Source organism: Merops nubicus, unplaced genomic scaffold (genome assembly GCF_000691845.1).
Source record: "Merops nubicus isolate BGI_N331 unplaced genomic scaffold, ASM69184v1 scaffold11032, whole genome shotgun sequence".
NCBI classification, from domain to species: domain Eukaryota; kingdom Metazoa; phylum Chordata; class Aves; order Coraciiformes; family Meropidae; genus Merops; species Merops nubicus.
This window is the reverse complement of record NW_008595626.1, coordinates 14,801-34,129: the sequence shown is the minus strand read 5'-3', so window position 1 is coordinate 34,129 and position 19,329 is coordinate 14,801. Positions and strand designations below refer to the sequence as shown.

At 37.6% G+C, this 19,329-nt stretch overlaps 1 protein-coding gene across 1 annotated transcript; it reads left to right on the top strand.

Moving 5' to 3' along the window:
- Positions 1 to 475: 475 nt before the first annotated feature.
- ATP6V1C1 (ATPase, H+ transporting, lysosomal 42kDa, V1 subunit C1) lies at positions 476 to 18,016 on the top strand. Its single transcript, XM_008936122.1, has 12 exons — positions 476 to 657; positions 3,130 to 3,197; positions 4,299 to 4,384; positions 5,316 to 5,410; positions 10,154 to 10,245; positions 11,290 to 11,388; positions 12,785 to 12,853; positions 14,321 to 14,413; positions 14,502 to 14,595; positions 15,112 to 15,209; positions 16,107 to 16,233; positions 17,404 to 18,016. The coding sequence occupies exons 1-12, from the start codon at positions 526 to 528 to the stop codon at positions 17,497 to 17,499; spliced, it is 1,149 nt and encodes a 382-aa protein (XP_008934370.1). The 5' UTR covers positions 476 to 525; the 3' UTR covers positions 17,500 to 18,016.
- Positions 18,017 to 19,329: the final 1,313 nt, after the last annotated feature.

The following is a 19,329-nucleotide window of genomic DNA, read 5'->3' as shown; positions in this document are numbered from 1 at the left end:
GCATTTAGTTACTTTAAAACACTGTCCTAATATGAAAAGTCATTGGAAAAGCTGTAACATCAAAGCTGAAATTTTTGAAGTTTTTTCTCATGTGTTCAGAAAAAGTGGTCTGTTGTACTGATGCTGGAAAATATATACAGCTGTGAAAATATTATTTGAGTCCCATTTTATTGGATTTATTTTCACTTAGATTGTTTACTTATCTTTTGTGGAATTGCAGTGGAGAGATGCTAATGTTGCAAACTCAGCTCACTTTAACTTGCACCATGGGCAGTTTAAAAAGCCTTTCAAACTGTGCAAATGTGATTTGAAAGATAGGAAAAAATGAATTTGGAACGATGTGATACTCTTGGTAAAATCTCTCTGTGACTGGAACTGCACTTCAGTAATGTGGAATTAGATGTTTTTCTTCAGGCAATGCTCTGAATCCTGAACTAATGGCAGATATTCTTTCTTCCCCGCTTCTCTTCCTAGTATCTCGCCTCTATCTTTAGAAGCAGAAAGCATCAAAATAAAGACACAAAAATGACCGAGTTTTGGCTGATTTCTGCTCCTGGGGAAAAAACTTGTCAACAGACATGGGAGAAGTTGCATGCAGCAACTACAAAAAATAACAATCTTTCTACTAATTCAAAGTTCAATATTCCGGACTTGAAGGTACGTAAGCCCTGTTTCATGTCCTAAGAAGTCTGTTTGGTTTGCATCATCTGTCTGTGTTTCTTTAGACTAAAACTGTAGATGTACAATGCTTGTAGACTTTTTAGAAAAAAAGCTGACTTCTTTTGATGATGTGTGGATCTAAAAATAATTTAGGCAACAATTACCTTTTTTTTCCTGAAACTCTGAGTTAAAAAATTCGTAATCCTCTAAGTTCTACAGGTTTGTCAAGCTGCATTCTTTTAGCTAATACAGCAGTTTTTCCAGGTGTAGTCAGTAGTCTTGACCACATACTACTAGCAGTTTTGCTGGAGAAGAAAATAAGAAAAATGGAGACTTGTGATCTGAATATTCAGATGATTCAGAATTGTAGAATGGTTTGGGTTGCAAGAGACATAGGTGTCCACAGGCAGAGGCACCTATGGTTTCCTTTGGTGGTTTTCTCTTTGGGGTTGTTTTTTTGTTGTTGTTGTTGCTTGGTTTTTTTTTGGGTGGTGTTTTGTTTTGTTTTTTCACTTCTGAGTTGTCCGCTGGTGCTGGTTTCCAGCTGAGCATTCCAGCATGACCTGCTGATGTGTGCTACAGGAAATTGGAAGAGAACTGTTTGAACTGCTATTGTGAGAAGCTACGAGAAGCAAGGTCTAAAAGTAGTTTGACTTTGCTGAATAAAATTATCAGGGTATGGAAATGCTATGAGCCACTGTATTCGTTGGGAAGAGATCTATCCTGACACATGAATGTTTCTTGAACAAGAATTGTGGGCTCGGTTTTGAGTGAAAGCTTGTCAGGATGGATCCAAATCAAGAGGAAAAAATACCAGCAGTCTGTGTCTACAGAAGTTGTTCAGATGGCATGAGGCTTTGTTCCTGCCTCTGCTAACAAGCACAGGCCACAAAGTGCTTCAGTGTCTTTTTTAAAAGGATCTCCCAGCTGCCATAGCTTACATTCAGATAGAGATTTTACTGAGTTGATTCAAGAGATACACTAGTAGGAGGGACTACAGAAAATGTCCATCTCCTCCCAGGAGGTCCTTGGATGTGACTTAGGATGTCTTTCAAACTGTAGGGTGCCTACACAATTTAGAAAAGTGATCCCTGAAAATGGGTGTGGCCAATTAGGGTTATGAATGATTGGTTTTGTCTCTACTGCCTAAGTGGTAGAATCCAAATATACTTTATATACAATGGGAAGTAGTCTAGCTTCTGTGGACCTGGTAAAACTTCAAGGAGGGAGATCCTCTAGTTAAAACTCATTGAAACAGTGATTTAATCTCCACTGAACAGCAGCCTTATTACTTAAAGGCTTGTTACTGGTCCTGTGGCTTCTAAGTGGCTGCTCAAAACATTTTCTTCCTTACTCTGCGTGTAGCTCAGAAGGAGGTGAGGCATCGAAGGTGGTTTGGTTGTGGTGTTACTGGAGTAATGGTGCTCCTTTTTCCTTCAAGGCTAAAGAGACCAGGAACAGTGTAAAGTTGAGTTGTCAAACTTATAGAACAAATGATGCTAGACGAAAAATAATGTTAATAGCATCTTGACTAGATAGAAGATTCATTTATGCATAATTATATTTCAGCAAGAAACAAAAACTAATAGCTAAAACATTGATGATAAGAGTAGTTGTCTTTTTGGTGATATCTCCTATTTTCACTTGAACAGAGTGAATAAATATGTTAGTGCTTGGAGAGAACCAAAGAAACACTGAGATTATATGACCCATTTAAAAATCAGAATTTGGCTGTTTAACTTGAGCATAGCTATACTGTTTTTACACTTTTTGATCTTTTAGACCAGTTTGAGACTAGTTTATGGAAGAGCTAAACAAAATATTTTACTCTGCTGTAATTTTCCTGTTTTAAAATTTCTTGTTTTTTTCTAAATGGTGTCATCCCTGGCACCAGAAAGGTGTATGTATTGCTCTAGATTATTACATGAAATTAGGGAAGAAAGTGTTTTCTGGAGAAGGGAAGAAAGAGAGAAAGCTTATAGACAAGTTAGATACTCCATTACTCCAGATGCAGAAAGTCTAGACTCTTCTTGATTTGGCTGCTGCAGAATCTGTATCTTCAAAGTTTTCAATGTTCTGGTTGCCTCCAGCACTGAGGTAACAGATGGCAGAAATGTTAGATTTGATCTAAAGTAGTAAATCAAATGCTGAAGCAAGTGACTTGTGGGAAAAGCAGCCAATCCATAACGTAAAAGTTGTTTTAGCGTGGTTTTGATAGCTGGGATGCAGGACTGAAACTATGCACCAAAACAGAGTGAGGTAGATCTGATACAGTGGTGCTTTGGGGTTATCTGGGGCAAATGAAACCCAGTGTAACTTTAAATCAACAACACTGAAATCTTGGAACACAATATTTTATGTAGTTCTGCAAAGCTGCCTGTTCAGGAGATTTAACTTTTATTATTATTTGGTTGTATCTTTCTGTGTTTGTATATACAATTGTTAATGTGTTTCGATCTTTCCTTCTAGGTTGGCACGCTGGATGTTTTGGTTGGTTTGTCAGACGAGCTGGCTAAACTGGATGCCTTTGTGGAGGGGTAACAGTTTATTTCTACTAGCATGCAAAGTAGTAGAATGATGATGTGATGATTTGCTGAGCTAATAGCACACAGGTTATTTCCAGCTTTTTTCTTTGTTTCATAATGAATCTCTGCAGGTAGCCAGCAAGCTAAGATTTTTGGAAAGCTAAGGTGCTGTTTTTCCTAATATCTGTGTTTAAAAAAAAAAAAAAAATCAACTTCCTGTGTTGTAGTGGGACATTATGCATTGGAGAAAGATGTTTCTCCCTATAGTAGTGCTGTGTACTCCTGGATCCTGCAGAACTGTTAAGAATGAGCCTGACAGCTGCAGAAAGCAATGATGAAATGGAATAAAAACTGTTCTTAGCAAGTTAGAGTACTATTTACAGGCTTTGAGAAGGTAACTATGTTGTTTCCTAATCCACAGAGATGATTAAACAGCATTAATATTAAAATGCAAAACCTATTAATCTTGAAGAAACTAACAGTTCTTTGAAAGTGATTTTGAGGCAATGTAACAAAATTTTATATAAACAGAATTTGTGCAGCCATCTTCTGTTTGGAGGAAAGAAGTATTAAGTAGTTGTTTTTAAACAGAAGAGGAAACTGGCATGGCACATATGAGTAATATTAAACATACTTGTCTCATGAGGAAGGCAGGTCTTGAGTGTCAGATCTTATGAGGGCTTAGGGCTGGAGTTCCTTGTCATGTTTGCCTTGTTTAATTTGGATTATTGATGATTTCTACCTTACATGTTTTTAGAAAGGTGGTTAGGATTTTGAATGTACTATAGTTCAAAAATAGTGAGACTACAGCTGAAGTCAACTCTCCTATGACCTGGATGTGAGAAAATTAGCTTCTCTGAGAAGTGATGAGTAGCCACACTAGAGAAGGATTTAAGTAAAGTTCTGTCATATGTTTGAGAAGGTCTCCTACAGATAATAAGCCCAGTTTGTGGTCTTGGAAGTCTGGTGTGTAAGGCAATCAACCCTTCCGTTTTTGATACAGTCTCTTTTGATCCAATCTCAAGCAATCTCAGATCAGTTCCATAAATTATATTTTTCAAAAGGTCAAGCTTTTCTAATCTTTTTTTCATATCTTTCTATTTCATTTTTCAGTGTTGTCAAGAAAGTGGCTCAGTATATGGCTGATGTTCTAGAAGACAGTAAAGACAAAGTTCAGGAGAATCTTCTGGCTAATGGAGGTAAAGAGTTAACCGTCACATATGCACTGTGAAAGTGTAGGAGGGGAGGCAGTGATCCTGAAACACACTGAATGCTGCTTCTCTGTATGACATTCTGGAAGCCTAGTTCAGATGTGGAAGTACTTTTTGCCGTGAGTCACTTGACCTGAAACAAATTACAGGATCCAGAATGGCAAGAAATTAGATCTACATGTTAAATAAACGCTTACAGAAGCCTTTTGATCCTTTAGGGTTGTATTTTTGTCATCACTGGTTTCTGGTGGAACATAAATTACTGTTACTGATCACTGTAAACTTTCTTTGTATTAGTCTATTCTCTGAATAGATGTGATTATATGTAAGCTGTGATGGAATATTCAGTTTTTCCCAAACTGTGATACAATGTCTTTATAAAACTAGTTCTTTCGTGGAAATACTTGTCCATTTTATTATAGTAAAGAGTTGCACTGGTCTCTAAATCAATATTATGTTTTCAAAACCATTTCAAATAACTTAGCACAGCTTGTGTTGATGCAAGAGAGGCTAACGTGAGTGGATTAAAATGGAGATGAGCAGCAGTACTAATGAACAGTTATTCTTAGATAGGGGCTTGGAGTAGTCTCTCTCATCAGTAGCTTCACAAAACTGTTGCTTCAGGTGAGCTGTGTAATCTTTGCCTTCTATTTTTCCATTGTAACCCTCCCTTCTCCTACCCATTTTTCACACAAAGCAAAAAATAGTTGATCTTAGTAGGAAATATATTTTAGGGTTTACAGAGGTGGGGGAACCAATGTCTGAAGGCAGAGGCCACAGATAATTTAGAAGTTGATTATTTTCACATTTCTGAAGCAACAGGGTTCGCATAGTGTGTTATTGTAGTCTATTACAGCAATCCTATGTGGAACATCAGTCTTTTTGTCTATCTTAACAAAGTTATTGTTTAAAATTCTAGTTGACTTGGTCACCTATATAACAAGGTTCCAGTGGGACATGGCCAAATACCCAATCAAGCAGTCCTTGAAGAATATTTCAGAAATTATTGCAAAGGTAAGGTAATTTGCTTTATAAAACTTTTCTGCTTGAACTTGAGCTATTTATGCACAGAACTTGCTACTCAAAACTGGGTTTGTTAGGTTCATGTAACTTTGATACGAATAGTAGTGAACCTGGTAGCAGTGTCAGTGTCTTACTAACCAAAGTAGTATGTTAGGATGGGGGTATGATTTGGAGAATGCTCCCTGAAGGCCATTGTGCTTTCTTTGCTGATTTTTGCTTCCTAAAATCACTGAGTTAAAGAAATAGCCAGCAAATGATGGTGCCTACGCTTAAATTTTGCTGTACTGGCATGCCATTTGTCTGATGTTCTCAAACTTGAGTTTACTCTCATTCTCAGAACTTGCTTGTTGCCATAGTGTAAAACTTGGTTTTGTAATTATTAAGTTTGATGAAAAAGCAACAAAGAACATGAAGGTGTATGCCTTTTATTGAAATATTATCAAAGATTGAGTGCATGTTGTCCTGTGTCCTGGTGTTCACTAATTAAATCATCTGCTTGCAGGAAAGTTGTACTCCAGAACCTAAAATTTAAATAACTGGCTTATATTCTTCATCTAATTTAGGGACCTCATTGAGTTACTTGACTGGATACTAAATGCAGAGGAACAGGTCTGCTGGAGTACAGCCTTGAATCATCCTGTTGAGGGTTTCCTTTTCTCTGCGTGTCTAGCTGTACTTGTCTTCTACAGGGACAGTTTCAGGAACACCTATGTAATAAACCTAATTTCAAATAGTTTAAAAAACCTGCCTTTTCAGTTGTGAGCCATGAATGTGTGTCCATAAAGTAGAGAAGAGAGATGACTGAAATTGCTCTATGTTCTTGTGGAAGTGACAACTAGGAGATGATGTCACAGGACTTGAAGCCGGTTTGTCCCCAGTCAAGGAGTCCTGACCTGGTTAAAATCTTTGCTTTGGCATGTGATTAACATGAAGACATAGGAAACTTGATAGAGCTACATTAACTAAAATCTGTGAAGCCTCTTTAACACGATGTAGTTAAAATAACTTGAGAATCTCATCAATTCATGAAATATTATTTTTCCTGTGTGGTTTTTATCTTCCCCATGCACTACAGCAACAGATTCCGCTATCTGCCAAAATGAGAGTAATGGCAACTGCAGTGGAGAGTTTGTAAGTTAGGGAAAAATTATAGCAGCGTTGGAAATGTTTAGAATAAAAGGAAATCTGCTGAAACTACCCATCAAGTTTTTTAGCTTTAATTTCCAGAAGTGTTGTGAACCCCAGTGTAAATATAGAAGTTTTCAAGTTGAATCAAAGCTTTAGTAAGTTGGTATCTGTGCTATGTGAGAGCTGTCACTCAATCTGATCATTCTGTGTATTTGAAATTGTGATCATAACTGTTGTGCAAGGAGGCAGCCTCAGCAGCATCAGTGCCTTTGTCAGATGTTTTCAGCCACCCAGGTGTCTGCTGAAGTCCAAAAGCTCAGCTGTATAGTTACAAGGCAACACTTTGTATTGGTTTGTGTGGCAAGGTTTTGGTAGCCAGAGGGCCACAGGAGTGGCTTCTGTGAGAAGCTGGGAGAAACCTCTCCTAAATCTGACAGAGCCAATGCCAGTTGGCTCCAAGATGGACCTGCTGCTGGCCAGTGCCAAGCCCATCAGCGACAGTAGGAGCACCTCTGGGATAGCATATTTAAGAAGTAGGGGGGAAGGGGTGGCAAACTGTCAGAACAGCAGCCAGAAAGAGGAGTGAGAGTGTGAGAGAAGCAGCTCTGCAGACACCAAGGTCAGTGAAGATGGAGGGGAAAGAGGTGCTCCAGGCACCAGAGCAGAGATTCCCCTGCAGCCTATGGTGAAGACCATGGTGAGGCAGGCTGTGGCTCTGCAGCCCATGGAAGTTAACAGTGGAACAGGTATCCCCCTGCAGCCTGAGGACCCCATGGTGGAGCAGTCAGATGCCTGAAGGAGTCTGTGACCCTGTGTGTGAACTGACCACAACCCCCCATTCCCTGTCTCCCTGCACTGCTGAGGGTGAGAAGACAGAGAAAGTCATGAGTAAAGCCTAGGAGGATGGGGGGGTGGGAATCTGATTTTTTTTTTTTTTTTTTTTTAAGATTTGGTTTTTTTTTTCATTATCTTACTCTGGGTTGATTGATTTTTTTTTTTTTTTTCCTCAAACTGAGTCTTTTTTTGCCTGTAATGGTAATTGCTGAGTGATCTCCCTGTACTTGTCTCCACCTACGAGCATTTCATTATGTTCTCTCTCCCGTGTCCAGTTGAGGGGAACTGATAGAGCAGCTTTGGTGTGCACCTGGTGTCCAGCCAGGGTCAACTCACCACACACTGGTGTACTGAAAATGACTGTGTAAGTAGTTCAAATATCTGGGGGTTTGCTTTGTGTAGAAATAGGCCCACTATATTCTTTAGTAATATCATGAGCCTGCCTCTCTTATTTTGCAATGACATGTGTGAATTAACTAATCCTGCTACCACAAGGAAATTTGGATTGTCTCTTCATTTGGCTGTTTCACACAGATATATTCTCAGGAGCTCTGCTCTGACATAGAGGTTTGTGATTCTGCATTCTCTAACGTTTTAATAGGAGGCAAAGCTGATTTTTGTGTACAGGAAACTCCAGTCAGTGCAGCAGTAACAGGCTTTTGTCTAAGCAGTCATCTTTTAAAAGGCTACTGACTTTACAAATGAGAGCAATTAGAGTATTGACAATTAGGAAATGATGAATGGGACTGGTTTGTGATGGCAGTGTCTGGTGTCAGTGGGGTTTGCTTTTTGTCATTAAACAATGCTTAGACTGTTGTTGGAAGTTTTGATCCTTGGAAAAGGTGGAAGGGAAGTTTGTTGCTTTGGGAAGAAGTCCAAATGCACAAAGGTACTAGCTTAATAGCTTCAGATTAGTTTTTCTCCTAATGCTGCTTTCCAGCTGTGCAAAAACTAAAAGTGCCATTTCTTTTAGTATAAAAAAAGTGTTCCTGAAGATGGGTACTTTGTTGACACCTGCTGAAATGTTCCACCTGCTTTGCTAAAGGTTACATCAAAGAATTTAAATAACCTTAAATAAGTAAAAAAGTAAATTGTCTTATTTTCAGAGTACTTTGTCTAAAGCATTGCTGTATCTGTAAAGGTGCAAACCATTTACACGTACCTAAATGAAACTGCCAGAATGTTCAGGCTTTTAGTGACTTCTTCCTGCTACAGACAAGTGAACTTACCTGTTGCCATTAACAAGGTCACTATATAACTGATGTTGCTTTTAAGAGATTTATTTTCTGGAAATAAAGTCATGTCTGGATCCCTAGCCTGAAGGGTTGTATGTAGACAATGTTTTGTCAACAGTCTAAGCTCAAATAAAGGGAGAGTCTCTTGGTTGTGTTCAGATGCTTGTCCCTGGGAGTTTTTATATGCTTGTACCTACCTTTGTGAGGAAACAGTGAAGGAAGGAGTAGGCAGCATTATGATGTCAGACCAATACTGTACCATGTTCCTTCAGTTATCCAGCTGTTACTGAGTACATTGATTTTTAAAATACTTCCTTGTATTGGTGTACACGCTGCTAGGAGCTTGGATGTTTAAGACCTACTAGTTGCTTAATTTGTTTTGTGTTTTTCCACTTGCTGTCAAGTTACTTAGCCGGAAATTAATAATTTTTGGTAATCATCCTAATTAATCCTGGACATCTGAGAAATATGGCTTACTTAGGCAGCAATGGCAAGCCAAATGTGAGAGTCTGAGTCTAAACAATAAAATTGTTGGAACTTCGATGTGAAAGTTTAAAAGATGATAGAAGGCTGCCTGTGACATTAAAAGTGGAATGCTGTCTCTACGTGATTTGACAGGTATATTTATTGTCTGAAATAAATGGGATTCAAGTCTGAGATAATGTTTATCTGTCTACCCTGGAACTAGCCCTGCACAACTTCAGACTTTGCAAAATAAAGCTTTTACTAAATGAAGAAAGTCTGTATAAACCATTTTTTTCTGTATAGTTGTAAGCCACTGCCAATGTAAAACAGCAGCGTAAAAGTTGACTTTGTGAAGGGAGAAGTTGATTTAATTTACTGTATTTTCTTCTGCAAACATAAAGAATGGGAAAAATAATTGTGGTAATATTCTGAACTGTAAATAGTAACAGCTGCTTGGAATTGGGCAGATGGATGTAGTTGATATTGTCTTTGAGTGATCTCAAGGAAAGGTACAACCCTGCAGTAGGCAAATACAGCACAGGAGTCTCCTCTTAAGCTGCAGGTGATGCAAAGCATTAGTGCTTTGAGATACTTAATTCTCAATTTGCTACTCATAAAATTTTACCATCATTCTTGTCACTGAAAGTCTAAGGAGGGAAAAGTATAATGAGAAGTGGGGTAACAGCTGGAGGAAATGACACCCAGTGTTCACAAGTGTACTTGTGTCACAGTAGGAATGTAAACTCCAAATGTTCTCTCCTGTCAGCTGAGATGAAGAGTGGTAACCTCAAGGTGGTGAGGTAATGATCAGCTGGATGCAGTAGTATATCTGATTGATACCAGAAGAGGAGAGGATGTGTGACTTATCATTTGCTGGCTTTCCTTTGAAGGAATTCTAACAAAGAGTTTTCTGAGGTTTAAGTGAATTTTGTCAAGTACCAGAGAAATAAACATTTGAACTTGTGTATTTTTCTTTAAGTTCTTGATGGCAGATTTAAGCTTTGAAATCGAGAAGTAATTTAAAACCTATTTTAGTTCTTTAGACATTGTTCCTTTTCTTTTTATCTTTAAGGGAGTGAACCAGATTGACAATGATCTGAAAGCAAGAGCCTCAGCATACAATAACCTGAAAGGGAACCTTCAGAACCTGGAAAGAAAGAATGCGTAAGTCACGTTGGCTTTTGCTAATGTAAAACAGGAAACCTATCGAATCATGAAAGCATAATAATGTGTGAGTAGGTACAGGCTCAAAGCTTAATATGTTTTTGAGGTGTTTTATCAGTCTTGAATAGCAGCTGTCATAAAAGAATATTATTACCAGCTGACTTGCTGGTAGTAGCTCACTTGATTGGTAAGCAGTTATGGAATACACAAGTTTTTGAGAGAAGCTTGCTGTTAGTGGTGTGTAACACTGCTGCCTAGCTGTCTGTCTAAAAAAGGATGGTTTACCCTTCCCCCCAGCTTATGCTTTAAGCATATCAGTACTACTGGGTTTCTTCCCTCAGAATTAACCAGCAGAGAGACAGCTGTTGCATACATGCAGCTGATAAATTAAAAAAGGGCTGTGTGCTGTCTTGTCATGTATATATGATGATTATCTGAAACGCAGCTGAGGTACAGTAGTTCCTCTCTGCAAATGTGATTAATTTGACCCAATCCTGCCACTGCAGTTAATGGTGCAAGCCTGCTGGCTGGTTCAGAACCATGGGTCACACCAACGATAGCCATTTTATGAGTAAGCCTTGAAATTCCATCTTAATCCATGGCAATTTGTCAGCTAAGACCCAGTAAATCTGTGCTTGTTCTTAGTTTTTTGTGAATGAGACAACATGCTGCTTTAAATTTCTATTGAGGTTCTGTATGTAGAGCTGTACTAGGCTAACTATGAGGCTTCGTATAGTACATTTCACAATGAATGGTCTTAATAGTTTTTGTGTTTTAAAATCACTTTTAAAAAGAGAACTTGGCTTCTTAAGCGTGTGGTGTGCGTCATTCCCATATTCCAAATACAGCAGTGGAACTGCTGATAAAAACTTTCAGTGACTTTAGACAGTAAGATATGAAATGCACATAAGGACATGTTGTTTGCTCTCTTCATAGTGAATGCTTAAGTAAAATGTTTTTGAAAATGTTATCCTATCAAGCACTAGAGGCTGTTTTCCAGGCAAATGCAGTTCCGAAACGTGTATTTACTCTGTTTCTCTGCAGGGGAAGCTTGTTAACCAGAAGTCTTGCTGATATTGTAAAGAAAGAGGACTTTGTACTTGATTCAGAATATTTGGTCACGTTATTAGTGATTGTACCAAAGTAAGTTTATTGTTTGTCCTAAGAGCAGAATAAAATAAGGAATTTAAATCAAATAGGTCCCACAACCCTGTAATACTGTAAAAAAAGGCCACCTGAACTTGTTTGGGATTTTCTGGATGAACTAGTACAAACTTTTTGGTGCTTAGTAGAGGCAAATGAGCCTATGTAACTGTTCTCCTGTTACCTGTTATTCCATTGTTCTCAAGAACTCATCATAGGCAATGCTGGGTACTCATGAATGTCTTCATGACACTGGAGATTGCTTATGTCTCTTATCTAATACTAGCGATGGCTAGTCATGTTGCAGAAGGGATCCTTGTGAAAATAAGTACTGAGTGAAAACATGACTTGTTTTACATTAGAAGGCTTTATGATTGAGTTATCCTAGTTAGGACTGCGCTGACTTTCACCCCTTAGTGTGTGAAGTGAACTCTTTATTACTTTGCTCTCTACTTCTTCAGACTGCCAGAACACTGCTTTTCTCATTTAAGTCTATACCAATGGAACACTACTCGTGTCATGTCACAGGTTTTCTGGGAACAGGTTGCTCCTGTCTGAAATGTTCAAACAACAAAAGCCCTACTTCTTCCCCTGACCAAGGGAAGTGGGTGAAACAGATGTCCTTAAGACTCTTGTAAAATGAGAAAATGGCACTAAACTGTCTGGAGCTGGGAACAGAGAGCTTCTAACTTGTAAAGACAGCCAGTAGGCTGTTTCACACATGAAGCAGTAGTCTCTGTCACATGTAAAACTCTCTTGAAGACAATAGTTTTACAGTGGCTTTAGCAGAAAAAAGGCTGTTGGTGTTTCTTGACTGTTATTTTTCTTTTACCTTTGACTTGGTTTTGGTGTTGAAAGGGTGGAACCTCTTCACCACCAACTGCAGAAAGGCAGGGCTTCCAAAATTCTCAGTTGTCCTTCAGGCAAGTGCAGGACTCTGGGGAATCCCTTTGTAATTGTGGAAAAAGTACTCCACAACTGGGATTCAGAGTGGAGTTACACAAGGAGTTTGTGATAAATCTTGACAGTTAAGACCATTTGGTCCCCTGAGATCTGCACTTAATGATGACTAATTTAGTATCATAGTTCTTTGATTTAAAGAATTTTACACTTGTAAACTTACATGAAGACTGAAGATAACATTTATTACTTTTGCTGTCATTATAGTTAATGATTTTAACATTAATAGAATTTTAAATCATTATAGTTAATTTAGCAATAATCTTAAAAATAGCATAAAAAGGACTGTCCCTGATGTCTTGTATGACAACCTACACCTGAGTTGAAAGATATGATGGTTAAATGTTTGTAACTTTTTTTTTCAAAACTTACTCTGTTAATCGAAGATTTCTTACTACAGTACTGAAAGCCTAACCACAACTTGTGTATTCTCTAGGATAAATTATAATGACTGGGTAAAGCAATATGAGACACTAGCAGAGATGGTTGTGCCACGTTCCAGCAAGTAAGTTAATCTCATGTTTGAGTAAATCTCATGTTTGCATATGCTATATTTTATAAGTGTTCTTTTTCTGTAGTGACTTTGAATTCTAAAGATTGGACAAAATCTTGTCAGGATGTCTAGCTTTATAGCTCTATCTAATCAAGCTTGATTTTGTTGTAGTTACATTCAAAGGATTCAAAGAATTCAAAGGATTTCTAACTCTAGGGTTAACAGAGTTACCAAACTAAGTTTTGTAGGAAGAGTAAAAGAATTTAAAAGTTAATCTAGGTCAGGTCAGGCACATTCAACTTCAAGTTAATGTGTAGTGGGGTTTGGCACCAAATACTGCTAGCCTGTAGGCTTTATGTCTATATTCACAGGACTTGAAACATGTTACATACAGTCTTTGAAAACTGCTAAAGAATTAAGAACTGGACTTGTAGATGGTCTTCTTGTGTGCAAAGAAAAGTATTTTGGCTAACAAAGGTCCTTGATACCAAAATGGTGCTTGTTATCTGCAGTGGGCAAGACTGAGGCCAGGGTTTGATAATACTGTTAAGCCACTTTAGCAGTTTTGTAACCACACTGAAGATAAAGTCAGAACGTAGCACAAAGCATTGCTGTGTTAACTGACAGAGTGAAGCTTTCATAGAATCATTAAGGTTGGAAAAGACCTCTAAGATCATCAAGTCCAACCATCAACCCAACACTACCATGACCACTAAACCATGTCCCAAAGACGTGATCATGTCTTTGATCAAGCAAATCTGGTATTACCAGCTCTATGCTGGTTAAAAAATCTGAACTTACTCTGACTAACTTGACATTTGTGTTGGATCAGTTTAAGCTGAGTGGAAGAACTGCTAATGATTCTTATTTAATTACTGGGAGGCTGTGACCTAGGGATAGTTTGAGAAGAGGTAACTTCTTAAACTGTTGGATAATGCTTTTATTGAAGACAGTATGACACTGAGGAACAGTCTAAATCTCTTGAAGTTTTTTTCCTAAGGTGAAGTCTCAAAATAAGCAGTATTTAGAGGTTGTCTTTACAGCTTAAGAAATACTTTTTTTTACCATCCTATGTCTTTTTAATTTGTCTTTTTCTTTTTTCAATCAATTTCCTCCTTTAAAACACACATTTCTGAGAATTCTATAGTCCAAACTTTGTAATATTAAACCAGCTTTAGTTCCTTTTTCTGTAAAATAATTTTTACTTGTACAGTTATGCAGGCGTGTATGAAGTGTTTCTGAAGTGGCAAGTATGAAGTCTCTGAATGTGAAAGGGAAACTACCATCCTTTACAAAGGGAGTAATACAACATTGCTAAAGTTTGTTACTTTCTCTTTGAGGAGTTTAATTTGGGAACTGTTCCTGTGTGATTATCTGCATTTGTTCTTGCCCAGCAGTTGATAAAGTACAACTTAAGCTACTGTTTCTCATATATATGGTGACTTGAACCTTATTAATTCTGACACTTTCTCTGTGTAGTGTGCTCTTTGAGGATCAAGATAGTTACCTTTGTAACGTCACCTTGTTCAGGAAGGCGGTGGATGACTTCAAGCATAAAGCCAGAGAATATAAGTAAGGCTTATTTTGTGTGTGTTGTATCTCTCATGCTTTGAAGGGTCTCTAGATAGCCACTTCTGCTTTTACTCACTTCCAAATGCAGATTCATGGTCCGTGACTTCCAGTATAATGAAGAAGAGATGAAAGCGGATAAAGAAGAAATGAACAGGCTGTCGACTGACAAGAAGAAGCAGTTTGTAAGTCTGGATAAACTCGTCGCTACAGAAACACGATGTCTAAGACTTCTAATTGCTATGTAATCATTTCATGAACTTGAGATTCTGAGAAAGCATTGCAAGGGTGACATGATGTAGTCAGCCTGCCACCCAGTTTATCTGCTCGGAGATAATTGAGCACAAATGCTCTTCACTGCATTGAACCAAGTGCTGATGCTGCAGCTGGTAGTATGTGAAGTTTGAAAACTGACAAGTATTTGAATTAAATGATCAGATATTACTAAAATGGTCCTTAATATAGTTAGCTCACAGCAGCTGAGATAGTGTACTGAAGAGACAATGGAAGTCTCATTGAATTTTTCTTGCTCTTTGTTGAAACACCCTTGAGCTTTTATGGCTATAGTGAACTCTGCCTTTATGTTGTCTTTGTTATCATGATACAGATAGTGAGTGTCTGCTCGAATGTGCTTAATGGGATGAATCTTTTCCTGGAGTTTGAACAATATAATTGGGTTTTTTTGGTCTTCCCTTTCACAGGGGCCTCTGGTTCGGTGGCTGAAAGTGAATTTCAGTGAAGCTTTCATTGCATGGATTCATGTGAAAGCACTACGAGTTTTTGTTGAATCTGTTTTAAGGTAATGAGGCAGACCTGAATAGTGTTTTTCTTCCTAGACTTTGTAAGAAGTTATATCTAGCTTGAATTTACCAAACTGAGGTGTGTGAATACCACTCTTCCAGGAAGGAGGAAAGAAGTGAGGCAGTGAGAATAGCTGCTGGCAATAATGCTTGTTGCCAGTTGTGGCGTATTTGAGGAAGATAATTGTGTATCTTGCCCCTCAGATTCTTTCCACCAGTGGGTTAGGAATTACAGGTTCTCTGTAAATTGCAGCAAGGCATTTCTGCTGATTCTTAGCTTGGCTTTGTGAGTTGCTCATAAAAAGGGCATACTGTATCTTCTGTTTCAGTGAGAAATGGGAATAGTGGAAAATAGGGAAATGTGAAAAAGAAAAAAAAAATAGAGGAGGAAAATAAAAAAATTCACATTAACTTGTATTTGAGTCTGTTTCATAGCTGCTGCACACTTACTTTGAATACAAACTTGAGTAAGGGAAAAAGCTGAACTTGATTTCAATACTGGCAAATGTTTCCACACACTTAGAAAGGAGGATTGCATGCAGAGTAGATCCTCCACCTAGTGGCATAATCGAAGTCTTGCAGGTAAACTAATTGGAAAGTTTGAAACTTGGTTGGAGACTTCGGGTAATTTTGAGAATTGTGCAAAGTAATCCGGCATTTAAAATTATTTTAAAAGCAGTTAGACTTCTGTTTTGCTATTTTAAACCTGAAGAAAGAAGTTCTACTCTACTGTTGCCTTATGAATTGTGGAAGGAGAATGGTCTTGCAAAAATGAGAATGAGCAGAATTTGCTGTCCAGCAGTAGGATTCTTTCTCAAAATAAAATAAAATGCAACTTTGAAGTATAAATAAGGCTTCTTTCAGCATGTTCATAGTTTTTTGCTTGACTTCCTCAGGTATGGTTTGCCAGTTAACTTCCAGGCAATGCTGCTTCAGCCTAATAAGAAAACAATGAAGAAACTGAGGGAGGTTTTGTATGACTTGTACAAACACCTTGACAGCAGTGCAGCAGCTATCATTGATGTAAGTATTTTTTGTAAATGTTAACAACCCTTCGATATTTGGATTAGTCTGTTTAAACAAAAAATGTCTTTATTAAAAGCAAATACACAACCCTCCATCTCCGTCATTCAATCACAGCACAAAAAATTCTCTTTATAAAAATGTCACTTCTATTTTACATTTTTGCAAAGCTGATGGTATTTAAAGTCGCAACTGATGCATTTGCTGAGTTATTTAGTATAAAAGTCTTGTGTAATTTCTTACTGCATTCTTTCCTACTGCCACTGGAAAGATATCTTATAGACTGCATATGTATTCATATCCTCAAAGTATTCAAACAAAGTCAACTTTGATCTGAAAATAGGCTTAAGGAACTTGGAACTTTTTTTTTTTGAGCCTGGAAGGAATACATAGATTTTCAACAGCCTATGGTAGCAGTGGCCTGAAGCAACTTCTTGTTGTTGTATTGCTGTCTTTGTTTTTAAATTAATATAGTTGTCCTTCTCTGATGAAGGAGGCTGAATTGATGTCAAAATCGAATCATCCTTTCCATCTGTTGAGCTTTTGTTTTCATGTCTAAAACTGGTCTGCTGGAAGGCTTTTTCTACTAGTTTGTTTTGTATCAAAAAGCAGTGCTTTTCAGAGGTAAAGAGTAACTGAAAATAGACCATACAATGAGTTTAGCTGAATTTAACAGCAATAAGAAACATTTAAAATGTTTTATTTAATGTTTTCTCAAGTATTACCAGGCCTTATTTGGGAGAGGGGATGTGAGACAATTAAGGTGGAAATTAGAGATGCTGAACTTCGTGGAACTTCCTGGATCATTCAGCACCCTATAACATTTTTTTTTTCATAAATTATCTGTGCTTAGTAGAAGTAAAACACAGTTGCAGACCTCTTCCTTCCATTTGGTGGTGGTGTGTTTACCATAGCAACAGATGTAAATTATTGATACAAAACTACTTAGATTTTGAAAAGGCACTTGTATTTAATTTTGAAAAATACTGTTATTCATTTGTTAAATTTCTAACTTTTGTCTGTTCCTTAAACAGTGACTTTAACAGGAAAATTTGCACTTGAAGTCTTGCCTGGCCTGTTTGCTTCTAGAACACAGGAGTGTTTCATCTATTTCTGAATAGGAGTCTGAATTGTAAAGAGTATTAACTGATTTCAAAACTTTATTTGCAGGCAACTATGGATATTCCAGGCTTAAACCTCAGTCAGCAGGAGTACTACCCATACGTGTACTACAAGATTGATTGTAATTTGCTGGAATTCAAATAAGTTCCCTAACATGACAATCTTCTCAGTGAACAAATAGAAGTGAGGCTAAAGTAAAGTAATACTTTTAACACTCTACTAATCATATGCTTGCTTCTTATGTTAGGTGAATTTAACACACTGTGGTCCATCTCTAGGCATTTTCTTTTTAAAGAACAGTGTAGTTAATCTGCTTTTAATCAATTATGTCTGTAAATCTGTATTGAGAGAATTGAAGTATTTATAAACAGAGTGATTTATTTAAGGAAAAGCTCATTCCTCTTTCATATGGTGGTATGTGTTCATTCCATTTACCGTTGTTTATAAAAAAACCCTTGTTTACAGAAAAATAGTGTAAATGTTTATGGCCATTTTGTTCATTTGCTTTAGTAGATACAAATGTGTTAATGTTGTTGAACTGTGATGTAAAGTATGTAAAATTGGTATGAAATTGTGCTTTCTGAATGGTTTATGGTTTAAAATTACAGTTGAAGCACTGTAAACACAGGAAAAAAATAAACCTACCTGTGCAAATATGTCACTTCCTTGTATACATAGAACTGTAAATACCTGTGTCTAAACTGAAGCAATGTATTAAGTCTTAAAACCAGTGCTGCATCCTGCATGCAGTGGTACAGAAATGCAATTGGTTTCAGCACAAATACTTGTAAGAGGTGTAGGTATTTCTTTTACTTTGTGCAGAAATGCTCAAGTATGTTGTTTGGCCACTAAATCTATGTATGAATGTTTTTTGTTGTACGTCTTCATGACTCTAAAGGAAAGATATGAGTTGATTATTGGAAAGATGTGAGTAATCTGGGATCCAAACAAGCTAGGCTCATCTGGGATTTTTGGATAATTCCTTCTTCTTTTCAGTCTTTTAACCTTGGGACTACTTTATGGCTTTGAATACTGTACTATTAGATGCTGACTTTTTTTTTTCCTTGGCAGCATCCTTACTGGGATATGACAGCTTCTTTCTAGGGTGTAGAGAGGGACTGTTTATTTCAGTAACAGTTATTACACCTATTACAAGTACTGTCTTCCTGTTGCTAAATGTGCAGTAAAAACTGCAGTACCTTTTGTAACTGACTTGAATTAAGACTAAGGCTGGAGGAGCACAGATTTGTCAAAATTAGTATTTGAAGTACTGTAACCACTGAATTTTTTTTTCCTCATTTGGTCCCTTACTGAAAATACCCATGCAGTGAATCTAAGCAATAGACTTTTCAGCTATAGAATCTTGAATTGTGAACCAGAAGCACTTTTGAGGAATTTGCTATCTCTGATAAGCAACCATTGAAATTTCCTAATTATTAAAAGAGAAGGCTAGCTTTTGAGTGCAAGAGTTGCATGTAGCTACTGATAATGACATGGGGTTTGAAGTCTAGAAAAAAAAATTTACTGGGTAAAATTGTTGGCTGTTCTTACTATTTTTTGTAAGTAAAAGGGGAGAATGAGGTGGTGTTGAGTCACGCTCGCACTCCCATGCTTACCCTTACTTACAGAAGATAACAGCTGCTTACTGTACTGTCCAGGTTGTTAAGGTGTGAGCCAGTGGAAGGGGTTTTCCCCTTTATCACCCAGCTCTGCCCTTCCCACGGGCTTTCCTTATTACTACGTACAAAGATACTCGTCTTGCTTCTGAGCCCAGTGTAGCTGAGATAAACCACATAGTGGTAAGGAGGGTTGGTACTTTATTTATCCAATAGAAGGATTAATCCTGCTTCTCTTTTGGTTTTGTTTCAAAGCCTTCCTACAAAGCCTGTAGACAGGCTCAGGTTCCGGTAAGTACTGTGCAAACTACTTTGCTGTGCTCTTTGCCTTGTTCAAGGTACCTAGTGCCTGCTGCAT

What these genes read in the sequence shown, in the direction of transcription:
- ATP6V1C1 (XM_008936122.1), top strand. Translation starts at nt 526, where the DNA reads ATGACCGAGTTTTGGCTGATTTCTGCTCCTGGGGAAAAAACTTGTCAA. An exon ending in GTTGTGCCACGTTCCAGCAA is followed by an intron (nt 12,854 to 14,320) that starts GTAAGTTAATCT and finishes TTCTCTGTGTAG; the next exon opens with TGTGCTCTTTGAGGATCAAG. An exon ending in TTTGTTGAATCTGTTTTAAG is followed by an intron (nt 15,210 to 16,106) that starts GTAATGAGGCAG and finishes TGACTTCCTCAG; the next exon opens with GTATGGTTTGCCAGTTAACT.